Source organism: Passer montanus, unplaced genomic scaffold (assembly GCF_014805655.1).
Source record: "Passer montanus isolate IOZ18808 unplaced genomic scaffold, ASM1480565v1 scaffold34, whole genome shotgun sequence".
NCBI classification, from domain to species: domain Eukaryota; kingdom Metazoa; phylum Chordata; class Aves; order Passeriformes; family Passeridae; genus Passer; species Passer montanus.
The window spans coordinates 2,190,778-2,212,504 of record NW_024368152.1 but is presented as its reverse complement, the minus strand read 5'-3'; the positions used below and the strand labels follow the sequence as shown (position 1 = coordinate 2,212,504).

Here is a 21,727-nt window from a genome sequence, read left to right as displayed (position 1 = left end):
TGTTATTATTCAAAGAATCAAAAGGTAATACAGTAACACTCAAAAACTGAACCACTGCCTGACAGCTGAAGAGAAAATTATGTTTATTTACTAAAACTAAACATTTGGAGAATAATGTTAACAAACGAAAAACACAAAAGATAATTCCCATCCTCTTTAAACAGCAAATAACAGTGAAAATAATAGTTTATGCAGTAATAAAGTATAAAAAAAATAAGTGCTTACTAAACATGATACCAAAAGTTATTCTTTGTCTCTGATCTTAGCCTGATAGTTGAATTTTGATGGAAAATTTGGACAATATATCTATAGCCTTATTATATTTAAATTTTAATGAAAAAAAAGCCAAAATGTAACTTAATTGTAACACCTGGAAAAATTTAAGTGTATTTCACAAGGAAGGAGGAGGTACTTCTGCATTTTATCTGCAAATATAATAAAGAATATATAATATATTAAGTCAATATTAGAGCACTTATTACTTCCATACCCCTCAGTCAGAGATTTTTATCCAAGGAACAGTTTGTCATTTATTTAGCTAAGTAAGTTTTGTGTTTGTCAAACTGGCTTTCTGATAAAAGCTGGCACAACAATAAAAGGCTGTGTTCAACTTCAGAGACAGTCTTCTTACAAGACAAAACTGGAGGGAAAACAATCCCTCCTTCTTGTTAACGATTAAGAAACTTTACTACAGCTTTATCTCACATGTTAGAGACATACAGAGAGAGAGGTTTCTGCATTCCTGGAGCCAGGTTGTAACTGGCTCTAGATCAAGGAAAAAGGTCTATCTTCAAAGTGTTGTGTTACTTATATTTAGAGGATTTTGGCTTTTATAACGAGAAGCACCAATTCTTTGAAGGACAGGAAAACAATATAGCTAATACTTGTGAAATTCAGAGGCGTCAAAAACCAAACTGTGATATTAAGGCTGACATTGCTATGTGTGTAATTGTGCAAATAATTGTGTGTTTGTATTCTTAAACACTCTACTTTCTAAATACGACTTTTTATTACATTCTGTTATTGTTGTTTTGAAATGATCCCCAGCAGAACAAAAGAAAAGTATTTTTTATTGTTGAAATAGAAGTTCTGCTGTAGATGAATTATTACATTCTGTTATTCTTGTTATGAAATGATCCCCAGCAGAACAAAAGTATTTTTTATTGTTGAAATAGAAGTTCTGCTGTAGATGAAAGTACAGCTGTGGTACTTTTCCCAAAGGAGTATAAATAAAGAAATACAAAGTCCTTTTAAGTCTGAGCTGTTTTGGGCTTGCCAGCCCCTATAATGCAATATTTTTAAAAATCAGAAAATCTGAGTTAATCTCTTAGGTGGAACCCTGGTTCAAGAGCTGAGAATCCTTCTGTACTAATGATGATATATTTCCAAAAACGTCCCAGGGAAATTAACACATCATACATTTCTATCAGAACATATCCTGAGCAAGGCAGAGGAAGCTTTGTCCTTGTCAAAGAGGATGAAGATATGGTGCTTACACTGAAAAGCTGGTAGGAAAGGTTGAGTGATATCCTTGACTTGCATTTTGTTGCAGAACCATTTTGAAGCCCATCAAGAGGAAGGGATGGTTATCTCTCACATGGCTGTGGCTGGAGTGGGAGTCTGGATTGCCTTCACATCAGGATCTACCCTTCGACTGTTCCACACAGAGACACTGAAACACCTCCAGGATGTTAACATTGCCACACCTGTTCACAATATGTTGCCAGGTAGCTGAATTGCATCACATGGTAACATTTTTGTTTTATCACTGTTGTTCTTCAGTGCTGTAGAATAGGCTAGAATCAGAAGATTCATCTCAGACTTTGAGTCTGGTAAGTGTCTCCTGACTATTTACTTCAGTAAGTCATAGTCCATCTCCTGCCCAGGTGAACAATGTGTGCAGTGAGCTGGCTGAGTAACAACAGGTTGAGATAAGCAGGTGGATTCTTCTGTTTGGTCATATTTTTGTGTGACTGTGAAACAGCTGGACAATGTAATCTGTCATGAAATTGTGTTTACTTTGCAGAGATTAGCATTTGCTTTTGGAACCTTAGAATCTAGTACACGATGGAATCGTTTTGCCTAGGATCTGGACCAAAAAACCACTTGCTTACTTTTAGTTATATCAGTAGATCCAGGGAACTCAGCTGAACCACTCACATGCTGCCATTTTGGAATGTGTTCTGTGTTTTGCTGACCTGAGCTCTAATTTGGTGAATTAAATTATTAGTTTTAAATCTAACCTGTGGTTGTTAGGATAAAATTTTAAAAATGAAAACTCTTTACGTGTTTTAAGACAGAAGCTGTTCAATAAGCAGTTGCAATGGCTTGTATCAGTTTAGCAAGTGGATGACAAGGACCTCAGCATCAGCAACACATCAGGTGGGAGCTGGGGCTGTGCTGGGAGGAGAGGGACAGAAAAGTCCTGGCATGGCTGAGCATGAGGTACCCATGAGTGGACAACCATTCTTTCTGTCTCTCCCTGTTTGTAGACTGGAATAGACCAAGCTTCTGCAGTTTTTATGGGCAATGTGTGTGCCAGCTTTATTGCTTAGTTTTTCTAGCTGAAGCCAGTTCTTCCCACACAGAGATTATATTTATATTCTCACAGGAGTTAGGTATAAATCTTATATCAAAAATGTTTCACTTTTTCAGTGTCTTCTTCTTAGCATGTTTTCTTCCAGATTACATTAGCTTTGCAATAAAACTCCATTATAAATTTTGTCTGTTTGTTGTGTTCTAGACAGGGTACTTGTTGTGTGTGGTGTTTGACCGTAGCTCCAGCACTGAACAGCAGCAAATTGCCTGCCTTTACATAGATAATTTGATTGAATTCATCAGAATTGTGCAAAGACATCAAGATCAGTTGTAAAAAGATTAAAAAGATTAACTTTTAGTATATTCTGCTGTTCATGGCAGGGGGAAAAAGGGAAGTAAGACCTCCCTTATACATATTTTCTGCATGTAAAAATATTCCAAAATTTAGCTTTGTGTTCATTGCCATGGCAATAAAACTGCTGATATACTATTATTTTTGTAAAAGAGTTTCAGCTAATTTTAGCTCCTTGGTGTCATTTGTACCCATTTTAGTTCCTTTTTTTTTTTTTTTTCTCTCAGTGTCTTCACAGAAGGCACACCAGTGAATGGAAATGGAAGGCTATTTTGGGAGTAGGACATTATTATAGCAAATGTTCAAAGGGAGACTCCTTTCTAAAAATGAACTGAATTTCAATTATTTAGCAGCAGCTCTCAGGCCTGTTTATATGATCTCAAAAATGCTGCAACAACAAAAGCTAAAAGACAGAGTAGTAGGAGGTTTACATAATAAAGCAGCAGTTTTGGAATTAAAAGGAGCTAAAGAATCAAGTTCTGTATAGTATATATTAAGATAAAAAAGGATAAAAAAACCAACAAAAGTTGAATTACAACATGGTGAAATAGCTGTATATTTACAATATATGTATTTGCCTTCATGAGAGATTTTTATGTGTAAAGTAAGCAGCTCTGTTAGCTTTCTGAAATTCAATAGAAGTTCCTCAATATGCAGAAATAACAGATAAGTAAAAATTCAAGTGGTGTTGAAATGAGAGAAGAAATTTGTGTAAAAATATTGCTACGAGTCTTAAGAAGAGAGATATAAAAAGGCAAGATCTTTGTATAACTTTAAAGAAGCTGGGCTTCTTTTCCCTGGATTTTAGAAGTAACAAGATGTATTACTGGCCCGATAGACTACGTAGAGATGTCTTTACTCAAAAGTAATGCAAATAAGAGGAATGTTGCTTCATTAGGTTAATGAATTTTTTTGTTGTTATACTGTACAAGTAAAAGAAAAGTTTACTGTCACTGTTACGAATAATTACTGTGAGTTACAGTGCTTTAAAGATAACTACATTTAGCAGAGTAAGAGGGTCTCATAACCTTAATACTGAGTTCTCATAGCAGTAAATTTCCCCAATTTTTTTCTTAGGAGAAGACAGTTTTATATATCACAGTTCTCTGTCTTGTAAAGGACAGAATCACAGGGGAGTGAAATGGCACAGAAGGCATTGTCCTTGTGATTTGGTGAAGTTTAATAATGCAAAAAAAAAAAAAAAAGACTGTGTCTGACAGATTCTTTTACTTGCTGGAGGTAATTTTAAATTTGTGGCAGTCCCCTTCTGAATTTTGGAGATCGGAGGGCTCTCACTTTCTGGAGCTGTGGAAAGTTTGTGTGTTGGAATGCAGGACTGGAATTGAAACCAGGATCAGAGAGGTGGCTGTGGGATAGACATTTAGTCTAGACCAATCTGCACTACCTTTACTTCATATGTCATCAAAAATATTTCTCAATAATGTATAACAAGATTGTGTTCTGTATCGAAAGACCAAATGCCATGTGAGAAAGGAAGAGAATGGTCGAGAGGAAGAACATAATCATTGTTACAGATCCAGCTAGCTGTTTATTTCACTGTCTTCTTCACTGTGGGTTCACAGTACAGCTGGATCGCTTTTAAGGAGCCCAAGCACAGCTCTGTTATCTTAACAGAGGGCATACTGGGCAGCAAAGAAATCTATTAACATTTGAAGACAAATACTCACACTTCATTAGTGCAACATATATCATTTATAGAGAAAGTTTATGCTTAAATTTTGTGATCTGTAGCTGAAGGATCAACCAAGTCAGTTTTTCACCAGCCTTTGTTACAGCTCACATCAAAAAAAGTCATACTGTACATGAACAGACCACTTGTTTTTTCATAGTCACAGTCAGTGTTTTATTAAAGAACATCCTTAAACATGTTTTTGCCCTCAACTCTACAAGAATTTGCCCTTCTAAAGAGACTATTGTAATTACAGTGACCTTGATACTTCATTGCTCATATGGATGATGACAGGTTACCTGTTTAAAAGAAATGATTTCTGCTTAACTTGCCATATTCTGTTTATATCCATATATCCTCTAATGGCATGTGTGTTTCCTGGAAACAGATGGCAAAAGCAAAGGAAAAAAAGTATCATTTCCTCTCTACAGAAAACCAACTCTACTACGAGGCTTTACAGCTTGCTTTTTTCCCACCCTGCCAGGTGCCAGAGCATGAAATGCAGTTACTTTATGATTACTGTTGGGAAATGATAAAAAGATGAGAAAACTTCAGGTCAGCCCAGCAGATCTGTACAGTGGGCTGGTTTGTCACATTCTAGGAGCAGCATGGCCATGTAAGAGGATATGGAGCAATGTCCTTGCACCTAACTGGGGTTGAATTCAGATCTGTGAGGATTTATCCAGCTCTGGTGGTTGTTGTAATGGAGACCTGAGAAGGGTGAACACACAGCAGACCATACACTTAATTATTGGCTTCAGTATTTGCAAATTCAGGATCTTGGTCAGATTATTTTACAGGTTTTAACAGTTTTTCTTCATTGGGACAGTGTGATCTAAAAGTTGATATTTAAAGAAAAGTATTTTACTGTTTTGGAATATGTTTATCATTTTCCCTTCTTAACTTGTTAATTTGTCTGTTTATTGCATAATATATTCTGGGGAATTGGATTGACTATTTCCCTCTGAATTTGAAATATATCAAAACAAAAAGTCAGAAAATAACAAAGATAAATATGATTTCAAACCTTGGCTAGCAGACAAATGAATATTTTACGTTATATTTTTTTAATGTATATATATATTTTTTTAGCTGTTTTATATTATTTAAAGTATCTTCTCAGATGCAGATGTTTCCTGCTTATCCAAGATTTCACAGCAAGCAATTTTTGCTTTGACCTCGCTGTAGCTGTTTCATGCTTTAGGCTGTGGTCAGTGTTTAATATTCTAAGTTGCTGGCTGATAAATTGTTGGTTTTACCTATGGAAACAGTAACACATATTTGTCAGGTAAAAATTACTGTCTAAAAGTTGCTTCAGGTTTGGAGTATGAAATCATGAATATAATGTTGTCTTTTAAATGCTTAAAAAGCATTAGAGTTCTATTGTTTAAAAATAGCAGCATCTTGCTTCTGCAGGGGATTGAGAGGCAATAGTGCACTTGGAGCTTTTGATAATATTAAAAGTTAAAATTTGTGCTCAAGTATTTGTGTAGTTTGTAGAACAAGCTCTAAGTTAAGCTAAGCTTGTACCTTAGCTTGCACTTGCTGTGCTACAGGTGGTAGGAGAAGACTCACATGTCATAAATAAATTCCGCAAGCCTGAGCTCTAAATCACAGAATTCAAAAACTGACTTTTGAAAACTTCAGAGCACAGAGGTTTGGGCATTATTTTGGAACTTCTTTTGTGCTGAAGGAGTGCCTTTGTGTACTTTGTTTTGGCAACTAAATTAATCCCATTAATATCTCAAAAAAGCCAAAACAAAAAAAAACCCCAAAAAACCCTAACACCAAACCAAACTAAACAACAAACCTATTGAAAACGCAAAAAAAGATTCAAGATTTGTCATTTGTGTACAACATAGACTATCCTTGCTTATTTAGCGGAGGAAGGATGATGTGTCCTACCAGCATAAACACGTGTAGTTCATGGAACTCAACATAGTAGTCTCTGAAGGTCTGCACAAGTAGATGGAGCCTTTTAAACTTGTCCTTGTTACACCTGACCGGGATGACCTAATCATTGTGCCTTGAGGGTGTTTTAGGATGTGCTTTTAGATAGACAGACCTTGGATTCCAGGTCTGACCCTATGTGAGAGTTTCTTAAAACACACCATTGCTGGGTTAATACTTGGTTTTGTAAAGTTCTGTGAAGAAAGTCTTGGACTGTGGCTGCCTCCTATTTTCCAGTCAAGTGCTTTGGGTGACTGTCAAGCTGCTCCTTCCCTGATTTCCCAGGGAGTCTGTAATTCATATATTCCTGGATGTAAATTAGCTCCGCTTAAGGGACAAGACAGAAAATGCATTCATTTGTGAAACACCATAATTAAGATCCTTCTCCAAAGTGTTGAGCATGAGGGTTCACTCGAGTTAAATCAAACGTGGAACTCAAATTCTAGACCTACTGATGAAGTGATTCACAGTTTGAGAGCTATGATGAAGATGGAATGACTGCTCGCTCACATGTAGAGTTAATAATAAATCCAAGAATGTGTATGGTTTGGACCTGAAGCTCCTTGAGCTTCGAGCAGAGTTTCAATGCTCCTCCCCATAAACTTGGGCAAAAGTTTGGGCAGATCATAGTTTCAGTTTCTGAAGCTTGTCAAGGACATTTTGAAAATCCATTTAAATGGAATCAAGCATATTTTTAGTCACCATTGCAAGCAAAAATTACTTTGTTTTCACTAGAAAAATAGCAGTCCTGTAAATAGTGTTGTAGAAAAACATAAAATTATGGAGTAATTTCGATTGGAACATACTCTGGAGGCAGTCTTGTTCATCCTTCATGAAGAAGGCCTGATTAGACCTGGTTGTTCAAGGTCTTGTCCAGCCAAATTTTAAATACTTCTGCAGAGGATGGAGATCCCACCACCTCTCTGAGCAACCCATTGCAGTTTTTGACCACCTTTATGGTGACGCAGCTTTTCCCTGCATAGAATGCAATTTTCCCATGCTCTAAATTTGAGCATGTTGTGTCTTACGATATCACTGTGCACATGTGGACAGAGTCTGACTGTCTTCTGTGCATCCTTCCATCAGGTAGGCGCAGACAGCACTTCCTTTAATATCTTCAATCCCCTGATTATATTGGTTGGACTTCTTCCAATATGTGAATGCCATTCCGGTATGTGGGGACTCAAACTTAGACAGGTGAACACAGCACTTCTGATAGAGTTTCACAGATTAAAAACTAGGAAAAAAAATGATCATGAGCAGCCTTGAGTTTTGAGTATAGAGTTACTGAGTATTGTGAAGTGAAATGCTTATCTGTTTTATTGTTGGGAATATACAAACATAGCCTGTCCATAAAAGCATATTTGTAGAGACAATCTGTGTCTACCTTTGGATGCTGTGGTTCAGAAATTTAGGGCAGAATGTTTCACATGTTCAATAATATTTAAATTGTCATGTATGTAAAGTGTAATTCCATAATCCAACAAAATATTTGCCTTGCAATGAATGCTTTGCTGACTTGAGATGGTTCAGCTGATTGTGTTTGCCTGAAGTTGCTTTGATCTAGGCAAAGGCCATCACTGTTCAGTAATGGAACACTTGCTAAACTCCACAGGGCAGCAGCGTGTCTCTGTGACCAGCCTCCTGGTGTGCCATGGGCTACTGCTGGTTGGAACAAACCTGGGGATTATAGTAGCATTGCCAGTGCCACGCTTGCAGGGGATTCCCAAAGTAACTGGTGAGTGAAATTTCTCAAACAGATCACGTACTGAAGATGTCACTTCTCTTCTGCCAGTAACTTAAGTGAACCTGTCAAATGATATGTATTGTTTAGATAAAAGTTGGGACTGTGTGATGAAATTACACTTGTTGTTCTTTCTGAGCTTTACAGTATTATCCAGATACTTGTCTAGTTTTGTCTCAGTTGTTTGAGAGGGGACAACTGTTTTTCTTTGAGATAGGCATTAATCCTGTCAGAGTACAGCCAGATATATAGGGAGGAGAAGAGAATGCAGACAGTCTTATTTCCAGATTTAGGGAAAATTGATGCATTAGGTTTAGAGACACAGATACTTAAAAAATGAACAAGTTGTGTAACTGGATTTTGAATAAATTGATTGTGTTCCCTTTTCCCCCAAACTAGAGACTAGGAATATATGAGAGTATATATTTCATTTTTTTAACAGTGATCAAGGTTTTTGCATTCTGGAGAGATGTATTTATGAGTTACTTTCATATTACCCCATTTGAAATACAAGCACACAAATGCTGCTGTATCACTATACAAATGTTTAGGCTACTATTAGAAGCAAGGTTTTCAAAGTGTGTTTAACAGGGGCTTTTCCCCAGTGTTTTGGATTCACAATTCTGCTCAAGCTTCTGTGTTGCAGAGGGAAGCTGGCAGATTCTATGAGGCAAGCTGTTTGCAGCTTCCTCCAGGGGAAAAAAAAAGCTTATGTAACTTAACAAAATGAAAATTAAATCCTCTGTGTTCAGCAAAATACGCAGCAATAATCTGGTATGACACAGGATAAATGCTTTGTAAAAATCTGGAACCTATCTTAGGTGAAAATAAATACAATTACAAGAATATGCATAGTTGCAGAATCAAAAATTCTCTCACTCTTCCATTTTCTGTTTTTATTATTTTGGTTTATGTCATATATTCTTGCATTTATCTGGGATCAAGATTTGTCAGATTTCACAGACCCAGAAACATTACATTTAGAGATCTGTTTTTATACTCACTGATAGCTATATTTTCAATTTTAAAACAGTGTCTTTTCCCCATTACGTTTCCCATAGTGATAATTCATCTTTATATGAATGTACTTCCTGTAAAAGCAGAATCTGTTTTCTTAAAATGTGAAATGCCTTTGGGAGTTAGGGATGGATGTAGTGATTTATAAGATTTGTGGGCTTTTCCCCTTGCTACCCTAGCTCTTTTTAATATTGTAGCTTACTTGGTAGAATTCAAATTTTTTCTCCTTTTTTTTTCTGCTGTAAAAGGCAAATTTTTTGATACTGTTACAGCTTCTCAATTTGGCCATGTGCAATTTGTTTTTCATACATTCTAATGATTTGCACTGTGTAAATCTTCCTTGTACCACCAATATATCACTGATTAAATACTTAAAAAAAAAAAAAGAGAAAAAATGGTTGTTCAGTCAGTTCCTTCTGAGTCTATAATGCTAACTAGACAACCAGAAGGATGAGTTTTAGTTCCTATTCTACAGTGTGGATCGGTCAGTTGTGATAAAACAGATGTTCTTATACTGTTCTGGAGAGGTACAGAGGTAGAACAGGATTGATTTGGGGTACACAAAATATGTGGGGATTACTGGAGAAAACACAGTGTTACATTTGTGTTGATGCCAGCTAAAAAGCCAGCAGTATTTCTGTGCTCATGCCATAGTGAGAACAGAGCACAAAAGTACATAATCTAAAGTTCATATGCCATATTTCAGCTGATTTATTAGTCCTGAAACACTCGTGGTAGAACATTATTTTTGCACTTTTTTTTTTTCTGTAAATTGTGTCCACACAAGGCAAAAGACTGGATGCATATAATAGGGCTTTAAGAGTTACGCTATTCTGAGCAAATTTCATGAACTAATTATGGTAGAACACTGTGGTCTGAGAAATAATGTTCTTTAATTGTGTCTTTTCTTTTGGCTCCAGGAAGAGGAATGGTGTCATACCATGCACACAATAGCCCAGTCAAGTTTCTTGTAACAGCTACATCTATAAACAAAAAGAACAGAAACAAATTGAGAAACAGCCTCCCTCCTGGCTCAGAACCTAAGGACGATGACCAAAAGAACATTCTGCACAGTGAACGACCGGGCTCTTCCCTTAGTAACACCCAGGACACTGCAGTTTGGCTGGGGGATTCAGCAGGGTCCATTGCACAAAGAAGTGACTTGTCATCATCTTCTGGATCCCTTACTTTGTCTCATGGATCAAGTTCCCTAGAACACAGACCAGAGGACAGTAACATTTATGAGCTTCTGAAGGATCAAAATATCTCATTTAAAAGCAAAAGACAGAAATCTAAGAAAATGAAAGCCAGTTCAGTGCTAGTAATTTCTGGTGGCCAAGGACACAGAAGACTGAACAAGAAGACCAAGCAGCAACGACAAGATGAATTAGTGTCTTCAGTGATGGTCTGGCAAATCCCACTATTAAATATCTAACTGAACTAAATCCAGGATTGTTTTTGCTATTAAAAAAAATGTGATATCCTTTTGTGGCTAATGCCAACTTAGGACCCAAGCAGATAGACTTTCTACACCTGGGAGCAATTTCAGTAGGCTTGGATCACAGGATTAAGGGTGCAAGACAGTCTTCACATACTTAGAACATTCTGCAGTGTTAGAGCATTGGAAAATGTTTAGCTATTGGTGCTGTCTTTGATACTTAGGAAAAAAAAAGGAATGTTAGGGACTTTAAAATGGTTTTAGAATCTCTTACCTTATTTATACTCACATTTATAAATATCTTAATTCTGTTCTATAGCACTTAGGGAAGGCAAGGAAGACATGCCATGTCTCATGCTAGTTTCTGCTTGCATAAATCAGTTATTTCTACTTTTTCCCAAGTGACATATTGCATGAAAGAGTAGATTTTAACAAATTAACAAATATTTTTAAATAAGTAATCTAATGTGAGCTAGTATTAATTTGGCAAGAATTATAATAGTTTAAAACTTCATTCCACATACCAGACTTTGGTTGGAACAAAACTGGCTAAATTAATTAATCAGTGTTTATTTATTTCAACATAGAACATAGATTTTTAAAAAAATACTAAATTCTAATGCTCAGTGTTATTAGAACTGTTGCAGTACACAAGGCACATTAATTTTCTTGGTAGGTGCGATGTGTAAGCCACTTGTTTTTGTTATACAGAAAGTTGCAGGGATGTGATGGCTTTGGGCAAATAGAAAATACAGATACAGGACAGCTGTGCGTTGTGCTGCTAACATCCTCCCTCTGCAACTCAATATCAAAGCTAAACGTGGATTGTAACATTTTTAAGGAGGCATGCACATCCAGTAAATTAATAACAAAGTTATTAATTAAGTAATTAATTGGGAAGATATATATACTAATATAGGAATATCTATAGCAGGTACAGGTAATCACTATAAGTCCTACATTAGCTGAGTTGTGCTGTGGCCCCAGGCAAGCATCTGTCAAATACTGTCCCAGTGCAACAGCAGAGGTTTGGTCATACCTGAGTGGCAAGCCCTTCTTTTCACCCAGTTTCAGCAAAGCACGGCCCTGTAAATGGGAATTGGGAAAGTGGGATGCACAGCTTCATTCCCTCAGATGGGCAAGTTGTCACTTTGGTACTGTTAAAAGGATGAATTCTAAGTAGGGACCTGATCAACATTTTAGTCATGAATTTATGTATTTCCAAAGGAAACTTTGAATTTGGGATTCATACTGAAATTGCCTGTTGCACTAATCTCTGCACATATGAAATACAAGACAAATGCTTCAGCTCATAAAGACATTGCCAGAAATGGTGACGAGACACATCCTTCAGTCAAAATCTGTTTAATGCAGGTATCTTGTTGAACAGAGTTGCTGAGAACATTCTTTTCCTTCCTCAGTAGATTGAAGTACGGAGAAATTAGAATGATTAAATTTCTGTTTTGTGAAGGACTCTAATTCTATCCATCATTTTCAGTAAAATGCAATCTGAAGTAGAACGTTTATCAGATGTATACATTGACTAGAATAGAATAAAACTTCTGGCTACATTATTATCCCAGTAAGAGGGTGATTTGCCCTGAAATTGTTTTTGCTACTTCTAATTCAAAGCCTTGATTCCACTATGTTTTGTTTCAATCTGCCTAGTTTAAATCACTATCAACCATAAGGACAGTGTTTCCCAGCATGTGCCATTTCAAGGAAAACAGTACTAGAAACTGAGGTATTTTTGTTGGATATCATAGTAGGGTTGGTGGTTTTAAAATTATGCTGAAATTTATTTTCTTAATTTTGCAACAGATCTGTGTATGTCTAAATTTTCAGTCTTTTCTATCAAGATGACCCCAAAACAGGCATTTCAGAATCAGGTATGCGTCCTGATTTCAGGGATTTGCCCACATCCTCCATTGAACCATAATAGCATGGATTTCAATGAGTCACAAAGGATACTTGTTATAGATGGGATTGTAGGCTTAGGATCTTCATTACTGCTATGTGCTTTTCTTCCATGTCTTTTGCTATGTGTCTTGCAACTTCAGTTGAGTATTGTCAGTGTTGGCATAGGCTTAGTGTTGGCTTGAGTCCTGGTAGGGGGGAAAAAAAAAAAAAAGGAAAAAAGCAGAGTGCCTCTAAGCCAGGCAGCTGGCAACATTTTCCCAAACTTTTCTTCTTCTCCTCCCTGACCTACTGCTTAGGCTCCCTTGGCTTGAGAGGTCAAGGCCAGTTTCACTTTCTATACTCTTCCATAGCTATTGCCCTGGGAGCTGCTCTTTGCCCACTGTGTGGAAGTACTACATTGTACAGTTTAATGTATGTATGCTGAAAAGCAAGTTAAGAGATTCTTCTGTGTATAAAGCATATATAATCTAGTATCCCTTGGCTACACTGCAGCAAAAAGACCACAGGTTTTATTTCACATGCTCCTTGGGCATGGTATTCCATGTCCCTGCCTTCAGGACTGGAGAATCACATCTACTCCCTGATGGATCTTGATCACTAGGAGCAGTAAGTAAAGTCCACCACACACTCAACTGGAAATCCATGCATTACAGGATCCTCTAGCAGTACTCTTGAGAGTTGTAAAGAGACATTTATCCTGTCAGTTGAAATGTAATTTTCTTCAGTTCTGTCAATAGAACAAATTACAAATCTGCTCTTCTGAAAGTACGTTGGAGTTTTGCCAGTGACTTCTGTAAGAAAAGAATGGGTCCCTCATTCAATTCCCCTCTTTTGAAAATACCTATCTATTTATCTTACTAAGCTGTAAAGCAAAAGAGAAGCTGTCTTTAAAAATACATATTGTCATAAACTAGATTTTAGGGGCAATGTTCCTTTTTGACATGCAACTTTCTGGTATTACCTTACTATAAAAACAGGCAGGAACCAAAGTTTCTCTTACAGCTGACAAATAGTCCTTATAGCTGTTGTAGACTGTTCTGCTCGGAGGTTGGATTTTGCTTTCTGATACTGCTTTTCTAGATTAATAGAAGTTATGAAAATAATAGGAGAAAATGGGAGCAAATGTAACCACTACGATATAGTCTATATATGTTTTCTAACACATAGTAGTGTATTTTGTAACATGAGCCATAAAACTTGTGTATTTATGTTCAAAATATAATTTGAGAAAAATGTTGAATAAAAAATATGATAAAAATTAACTTCAGAAGAACATCTTGGGTTGTCATTTTAACTAGAAGGTTAGAATTTGGGTCATGCATTAATGAATAATATATATATTAATGGACTCATGCAAGAGAAAATAGGGTATGTAGTTAGGATGACAAAGATGAATTCTATTTTAGTTTTATATTTCCACAATTTAAATGCCAGAAAATGCAGTTTCTGAAAATTATGCAGTCATTTATTTTAAGGACCCAAATAGTGTCTAAGCAGAAGAATTTCTACTATGCTGTGTGTAGTAAGCATCAGCACTTGGGCAGCATGCATGCTGCATAAAAATGAGAAGCATTAATTTTGAAAATGAGTATTGCAGAGCAAAGGCTTTAAGAGAGGAAATTAATTTTCAGTTGCTAACAGGCAATTCTTTCTAATTAATTTGCCCTAAAGGATACATACATAATCCCATGATTGTGTTTAAATACAGAGACTTCTATTTATCAGGCTCAGCAATAGCCTTTTCGAGTGTACCTGTGCTAGAATAAACAACCAAGAGGATTTACTGAGAATTCTTTGGTTGCTAGGAAAGCCTGCCTTTTTGCTCCTGGCTGTATACCACATCTCTTTAATACATGGTTCTGAAAAAACATCAAATCATATGAGTATGGGATACCTGTGCACATCTGGAGACAGATTCTGACCCAATGGGAATGTACAGTTCATTATTTATGGTGATAATCTGAGGGATAAAATTGCTTACTGCCTCTTTGAGAGAGTCCTGAATATTGGGAAGAGTTTCCTGAACTGTGGGCCAGTGCTGTTCCTCTCTCTTCTGTCCTATTTAATTTTCTGGCTGCATATAGACAAATTGAGTTTTGTAAAATGCATTTGCAGGTGAATATCAGTCATTTGAAAGGTGCAGCTGTAATGGAGGGTTCTGCATGAGCTAGTCTGTATTGCAATGAGAATACCATGGAGCTGATAACAGTATTTTTAGATTGCTTTACATAGCTTCATAGTAATAATACTTCACATAATAATAGTCCTGTTAAGAAGGCAGATTAGTATCTGTAGCTAGGAAGAAAATAAGTTGAAAAGCATTTGCCTGACTTGAAGCTATATGATGAGTCTGTAAAAGCACACAGATTAAAGCCATTGCTGCTCTCTAAGCCCATGATTAGCCCTTTAAACTCCTCCTTGCAGGAGTTCTGTACATGTGGAGGTGGAAAATGTCTGTGTGAGTAAACTGGCCAGGACCAGGGCAGCAACTGGAGCGCTGAGCTGGGATCACAGGTGGTGGTTGGCTGGCTGGGGTTCAGCCTGGCCTGGGCTGCTCCTGGCAGACAGCGCTGGCAAAGCCACTTACCTGCTGCATTTTAGGAACTGATTAACTATGTCCATGTAAATGGTGTGGTGCCATTTGCAGAATAGGTTTTCTGCCTCTTGTTTCTTGATACTGATGCAGCCTTGCATGTATCCATAAAACCTTCTTTCTGTGGTATGGTTGCCTAAAAGTCTGGAAGTTGGGACCTGTCAGGAGATAGAAATACCTACTAGCATAGACGTGACATGTACCACACAGGTACCAAACTGGTATGAAGAGTGCCACTGTAATCTGGCATGGTTTATCAGCTGCTTGCACCATGCTACAGCTCAAAATTCTGGTCTACTTCTTATACCATTTAAGATTTAGGGGCTCTATAGCTGTATGTAGAATCTGCATCCTGTTTCCTCACAAATGCAGCATGCACACTGCCAGATCTATCTGCTATTAAATTGGAGAAATCTAGCTCGAGATTTTTTAGAATTAGTTGCTACTGCCTTGCAATTGTGCTTATTTAATAGCATTTTCTTTAAAGACATGACCAGCTACCAAATTGCCAGAAGCACTCTTTTTTCCTCCTAAAACAAAGAATCAACAAAGCAACACTAAAACAGCTTCAGATGAAAGGATCAGAAAATTTCCTAGCAAATGAAGATTTACTGTGTAACTCCATTAGAAATGCAACAATGCCGATATATGACCAAAAGCTCTTCAAGTGCTTTGGCCAAGCTCCATAAACCACACTATAAAGCAGTTAGTCTTTCACAGCATGATCTTCAAAGGTGTTCAAAGGGATTTTTTTCCTCCAGCAAAACAGGCCTTGACAGCAGAACTGCAAGTTCTACTGTTGTACATATTGTTATACTCCAGTGATAATCACAGTTATCATTAGTGTGTGTCCAAACCTACAAGATGAGCCAGAACACCTAGGATTAAAATGACACACCTTGGGGGAGATTAAATCATTGTAAGAATTTACTGGAAATACAATTTCAGGAGTATTTTGACATCAAAAGGTTCAGCTGAGACTCCAGCAGAGTTTTTCTCAAAGCACTGAAGTACCTGATTTCCACTGAAACCTATGTATCTTAAATGTCCAAAAGCAGACAATGAGAATGGTTTTAAATTTTAAAAAACTCAGCTACAGAGCTACAGAAGTTTCATTTTTCCTTTCTCTTATTCAGCATTGGAGAGAAACTCTGTGGGTTTCAACTGAGCATCAGGATCACCTTTAATGTGGGTACAAAAACTGCATTTGCTCACGCCTTCCAAATCAAATTGTTTAAATTGTTTCCTGTGGGCTTTTCTGGTTTTCTCTATCTGTGTGCATTTCAAGTTACAGAACATGCCTCCCAGACTACACTTACTAAATGCTTTTCAGTGTTCCCTAAGGAGATTTTTATTTTTTGTAGAGTTGGGTAGCACAGACTGCATGCTTTGATAAGGAGGATTAATCCCAAGATTTGTAAGAGCAACCAGTCTTCTGCAGAGCAGAAGCAGAGCAGCCTGTGATGCTTTTAATCCTGATCACAAGCAACTGACACCATCAGTTAACCTAAGCTGCATCTGCACTGCTGAAGTGCAGGGCACTGCAGAGGTTACAGACACACACTGTGAGGCTGTATCAGGTAGGATCCATGTGCCCGTCCTTCCCTTGCCTTTCAGGGGAGCAAAGCTGGTTATAGCCCATGCCAATATATGACAACGTTCCATATGGCATTTGGGGAGAAATGTACAGATAATGAGGTATTTTGCTCTATATATGCAGATGAGACAGGTGATGGGAACAATCTGTGGCTAATTATGGCTGGGAAGAAATGACTGGATAAATTCAGCAATGTAAAGAGCAAGGGTAGGCTTTAAATTTTTTTCCAAATTCCTTTGGGTTTTATTTTTAACAAATTAGGGGATGATGTGCACATTTTGTTAATTGTTCATCTAAGTAAATGTGTATTCCCCATCTTTTAACCTTATCAGATATTTTCAACCTCATTAAAAGCTGCCCCACCTATTCAGAACATTCTTTTGGGCAGCAGAATTCTGTGTTAATAAGGTCTTTTTTTTAATGCCGGTTGTTTTTTCTTGAATTAAAACCAATATTAATTTGTTTCTGAAGCACAGAAGTATGCAAACCAACACTGAAGAAATATTTATTAAACATTCTTTTGGGCAGCAGAATTCTATGTTAATAAGGTCTTTTTTTTTTAATGCCGGTTGCTTTTTCTTAAATTAAAACCAATATTAATTTGTCTCTGAAGCACAGAAGTATGCAAACCAACACTGAAGAAATATTTATTATTTATTTTTCCTTACAACTCTAGGGCTCTATCTTCTACAAGCTAACCCTCATGGTGCAAACAGCACTTTTGTCCCAATTCTACTATCTGGTTGTATTACAGGGATATGTGAAAAATAATACAGGCAGATCAGCTTGGCCTTGCATCAGATGTATACAACACATCATGTGTAACATGTATACAGCATGTACAGGTTATGTATTCCAAATATAAAAAAATGTATTTTAGGCATCTATTTCAGCAGAAATACAATAACTATTTGGTCTGTTCCAGCAATAGCATCAAACCAATCCTTGAGTCTGTTATATTACAACACCAAGAAGCATTTCACATGGGAGTGTTCAGCTGTTAAACGCAGGATGAGCAAAAGAAGTCAGGTTTTATTTTCTCTTTGTTTTGGTTTTACATGTTGGCTTCTAGCCTGAGCACTGTAGGGAACATAGACATTTGCTACTACCACTAAGTATCTGACACTCCAGTAATCTATTCACAGAAGGAATTCCAGCAAGTTTCAACTATTATATGTTCCAGAATTTTGATGCTGCAACATTTATTTCTTCAATACATCCTTGTGCCAATCCAAATCATAAAAAAAACCCCAAAACCCAACAAAACAACCAACCCAGAAACCTAAAAATTGCCTACCAACAGCTTTGCATGCGCAAAGGCACTGGTGGCAAGTCTGTGCAGACATACCAGTTCTGCCTCGTGTGCTGGCATGTGCCCACAATGTGATGGACTCTGAGCAAAGGCTACAAAGCCCACCTAATTAGCTGGGTAGATAATTGAGTATGGACCCATATGCAGTCCCTGTTGCCATGGGTGCACTACCTGCAGGATTCTACTTTTCCTACTTACAGAAGCTAGCCTGCATATGCTGTGAGTTATACTCTGAGCCTATTATCTAGGAAGGCCTAACGTTTTTTGAGTTACAGGATGTGGAGTGAATATTTCATCTGGATAAAATAATTATTTGGTTAAATTATGCCTAACCTCCTTAAATGAGAAATTCTGCCAAGAATCAACCACCTGAGACTGGGATGATTAATTTTTGATGTGACCTACTGGCTAATTTTGGCTGAGGATCTGTGCTTTTGCTGCAGCTACCATGATAGCCCAATCCTGCAAGACAGCCCACAAGTTGGGAATGGCAGCAATGCAGCTACTGGTGCAGCCAGTGGGAGAAAGAAAATTAATATATTACCTTGCCCTGGAAGAGTGTGGCCCTGATAAGCTCTGAGCAGATGTGCTCCGGATCAGGATGCTGTTTGGTGACCCTGTCATGAGAAAGACATTCAGCACTATTGCCTATTTCTGCACTGGAGACATTGCAGCATTATGTCTTCTAAAAGGAATATTTTGTTTTGCTTGATGCAGATTAAAGAGGTGTGTGAGACAAAAAAACCTTCCCACTACTATTTCTTCGTTTGGATTTTTTTATCTTTTTAACCAGAGAAACACTTGATAACATTCTTTTGTTCCAAACTGTATTTAATTTTAATTACTGAGCACCACTGCTGGTACATGAGAGACACAGAGCAAGGGCTGCATGTCCAGAAGGAAGTCTGCTGTATGTGACTGGGCAGGGGCCACCTGAGGTTTCTGGGGCACAGCACAGCAAATGCTTCCCTTCCTGCCTCTACTCAGCACTCTACTGTTGTTGCCCCAGGCTAACTGCCCCTTGCAGAACACAGGATCTCAGCAAGTCCTGATGCCCATTACATTGCAGGATTACAATAATCTATCAGTCCCCTTGAATATTTGCTGCATTAGCTGGGCTACAGAAATTCACAAAATACATACCATGTGAACTGTGTGATACCTGACTTCTTTAGGACAAGGTCTTTTCTACACTGGGACAATGATTCATCTCATGTAATTCAGACATTTAAAAATTGTCTACTGCTGTACCAGTCTGACTTTACAGCTAATGGAGAAAAAGGCAGACATTTGAAAATTGTCTACTGCTAAAGTACCAGTCTGACTTTACAGCTAATGGAGAAAAAGAAGAAATACCAAAGGATGATTCACCTTATCCTAAGATAAGATGTCAAAGATAGGTGAGAAAATTTGCCCTTCAGACATAGTTATTCCTGTACATCAATTATAAACGGAGCCTTGGGAACTCAGGTTAAGTAGGGAAATCAAGCGACTAAAACTGAGATGGTTTCCACAATGCGTGTCCCAGTTTTTTCATCACCTCCAGTTCTGTGAGAAACTGTGAGGCTAATTGATGAGCAGCCTTGTTCTCCATGGCAAGTTTGTCCCAGTTTTTTCATCATCTCCAGTTCTGTGAGAAACTGAGGCTAATTGATGAGCAGCCTTGTTCTCCATGGCAAGTGTCCTGGCCTATGATCCACAGAGCAGCAGTATTTTGCAAAAGTTGTGCAAAGAGTTCAGCAGCTCCTTTATATTTGTTTTAATGGATTTAATGACAAAGGAGCATGGGGAACTGTGAAGAAACTTGGTGTGAAGAAAGTAGACTGAGTTACAAAGTTAGGGAATTGCTGCCCAAAGCCGAACTTTCATAAAGCAGAATTGAGGTAATTTTACCTGATCTGCTTCTGGTAATGTTTAGTGAAGGCAGAGGATGAAGTCTGCAACAGCCAAGTGCTACCTGACTTGTCAGGCTGGATCTCCATGGAATTGGATTTTGTATAGGTCTTCTGCTGGCTCCGTCCACAGGGGCAAGTATGGCCCATAAAAACACAATATGCTACTTCCTACCCAGCACAGGTTTTCAAATTGTCTCCACAAACTATAACTCAGACACCTCTGTGCACACTCATACTGGAATGTAATGTGGCAATTAAAGCTGAAGGGAAGCTAAGAAAATCCAGTAGTGGTTAAAATCGTTACATATTCAGAAAGCATGAGTCAGAATGATACGATCTCAGATATTATACTGCTGCCACAGCCACGCAACTCTCATCAGTATGAACACAAGTCAGGCACCTTAAGGAGAGACAATACTCCACAGAGAAATAAAACAATAGAGATTTTAAAAGTGAAAACAATTTCCCATAGCTGTATCAGTTGTCTAATTTTAGTGTCATCTTGAATTATATAGTATTTAAAGTAGCATGAAACAGCAAGAATATTAATTCCTGATGTCAGAGAGAAGAGTTATTTCTGGAAGATTTTAATGGATCTGCTGTATCACATGGAAATTTCTTCCAGCTAGCCAGGAATAAAACCATGTACAAAACTTACATTCTAACTATGTAATGGAATCAAATCAGGGGATAGTGACAAATTTACAGTCATGCTAAAGCCACGTGTTGTGGTTACTGTATCTTCTAAAACCCTGGTGACACTTTATGATTGTTGCTTATCTATTTTATAGCTCCCAGAAGAGCGCTGCCTCTCAGTCGAGATGAGACACGACCTCTGCTTGAACACCAGCCTGCTGGTTAAGATCTGCTCTGAAGTCAGAGCACAACGTGAGTGGAGCCAAGGGTTTCAAGTGGTTACAGTCACCCAGCACTGCATGCAAGTACTTTAGTTTATTAAGTGCTAAGTCAACACATAGGAGTTTTTAGCACAACTGATGTTAAAAAGTAGAAGCATTGGGACAAGATGAAGGAGAAGACACCCAACCACGCTTAGCTATCACAGCCACGATGCTGGAATAATATACAGCGTCAATGGCCACACTGCCAGCACAGAAGCAATTAATTGTCAGGTTAATTTAAGACAGGAGGTGGTGGTAGCTTTTCAAGTCTGCTCGGGAGTGTCTCCCAAGGCCAGGAGCCACTCACTGGGCACTGCAGGGGAACCAGTCTGACAGGTCCCTGGAGTCCGTGGAGAGGAAAAAAGAGAAACCCTGCAGATGAATAGTGTTTTGAGACAGCAGCATCATAGGAAAACTGTATGCTACAGAGACAATACGATATGTCCCAGCACAAGAAATGGGTCAGGGATTAGGGCGGCACGTCTGCTGTCTTGGCAGAAATCAAACTGCAGCCTGCGCTGGGACTTGAGCTGGGTTAGGTACCACTGCCTGTGTCGGGAGCAGACCCAGAGTACAAATAACATGATGTGAAATGTTTTTTAGAAACTGAAAAGCGGGTCTAATTCTGGGAATCCTGGCGAGAGTCTCAGCTTTGAAGCGCAGGAGAAAATGGGACCTGCGCCGGCAGGCACCTGAATACCGCGGAGGCTCGGTCCGGGCAGCGTCCCCGCCGCCTCCCGCGGCGAGCGGGCGGTGCCGGCGGGCGGGCGGCGCCGGGGCCC

General features: G+C 38.1%; 1 protein-coding gene across 5 annotated transcripts in view; it reads left to right on the top strand.

Annotated features, from left to right (window-relative positions):
* ARHGEF10 (Rho guanine nucleotide exchange factor 10) overlaps positions 1-13,916 on the top strand; it is a 110,816-nt gene extending 96,900 nt beyond the window's left edge. For 4 of the 5 annotated variants that reach the window (XM_039715607.1, XM_039715606.1, XM_039715605.1 and 1 more), the window contains 3 exons: positions 1,553-1,727; positions 8,146-8,268; positions 10,212-10,726. In XM_039715607.1, the coding sequence (XP_039571541.1) occupies positions 1,553-1,727; positions 8,146-8,268; positions 10,212-10,726 (813 nt within the window). Of the gene's footprint in view, positions 1-1,552; positions 1,728-8,145; positions 8,269-10,211 lie in introns of all 5 variants that reach the window. The other variant, XM_039715604.1, reaches the window with a different exon arrangement.
* The last annotated feature ends 7,811 nt before the right edge of the window (positions 13,917-21,727 follow it).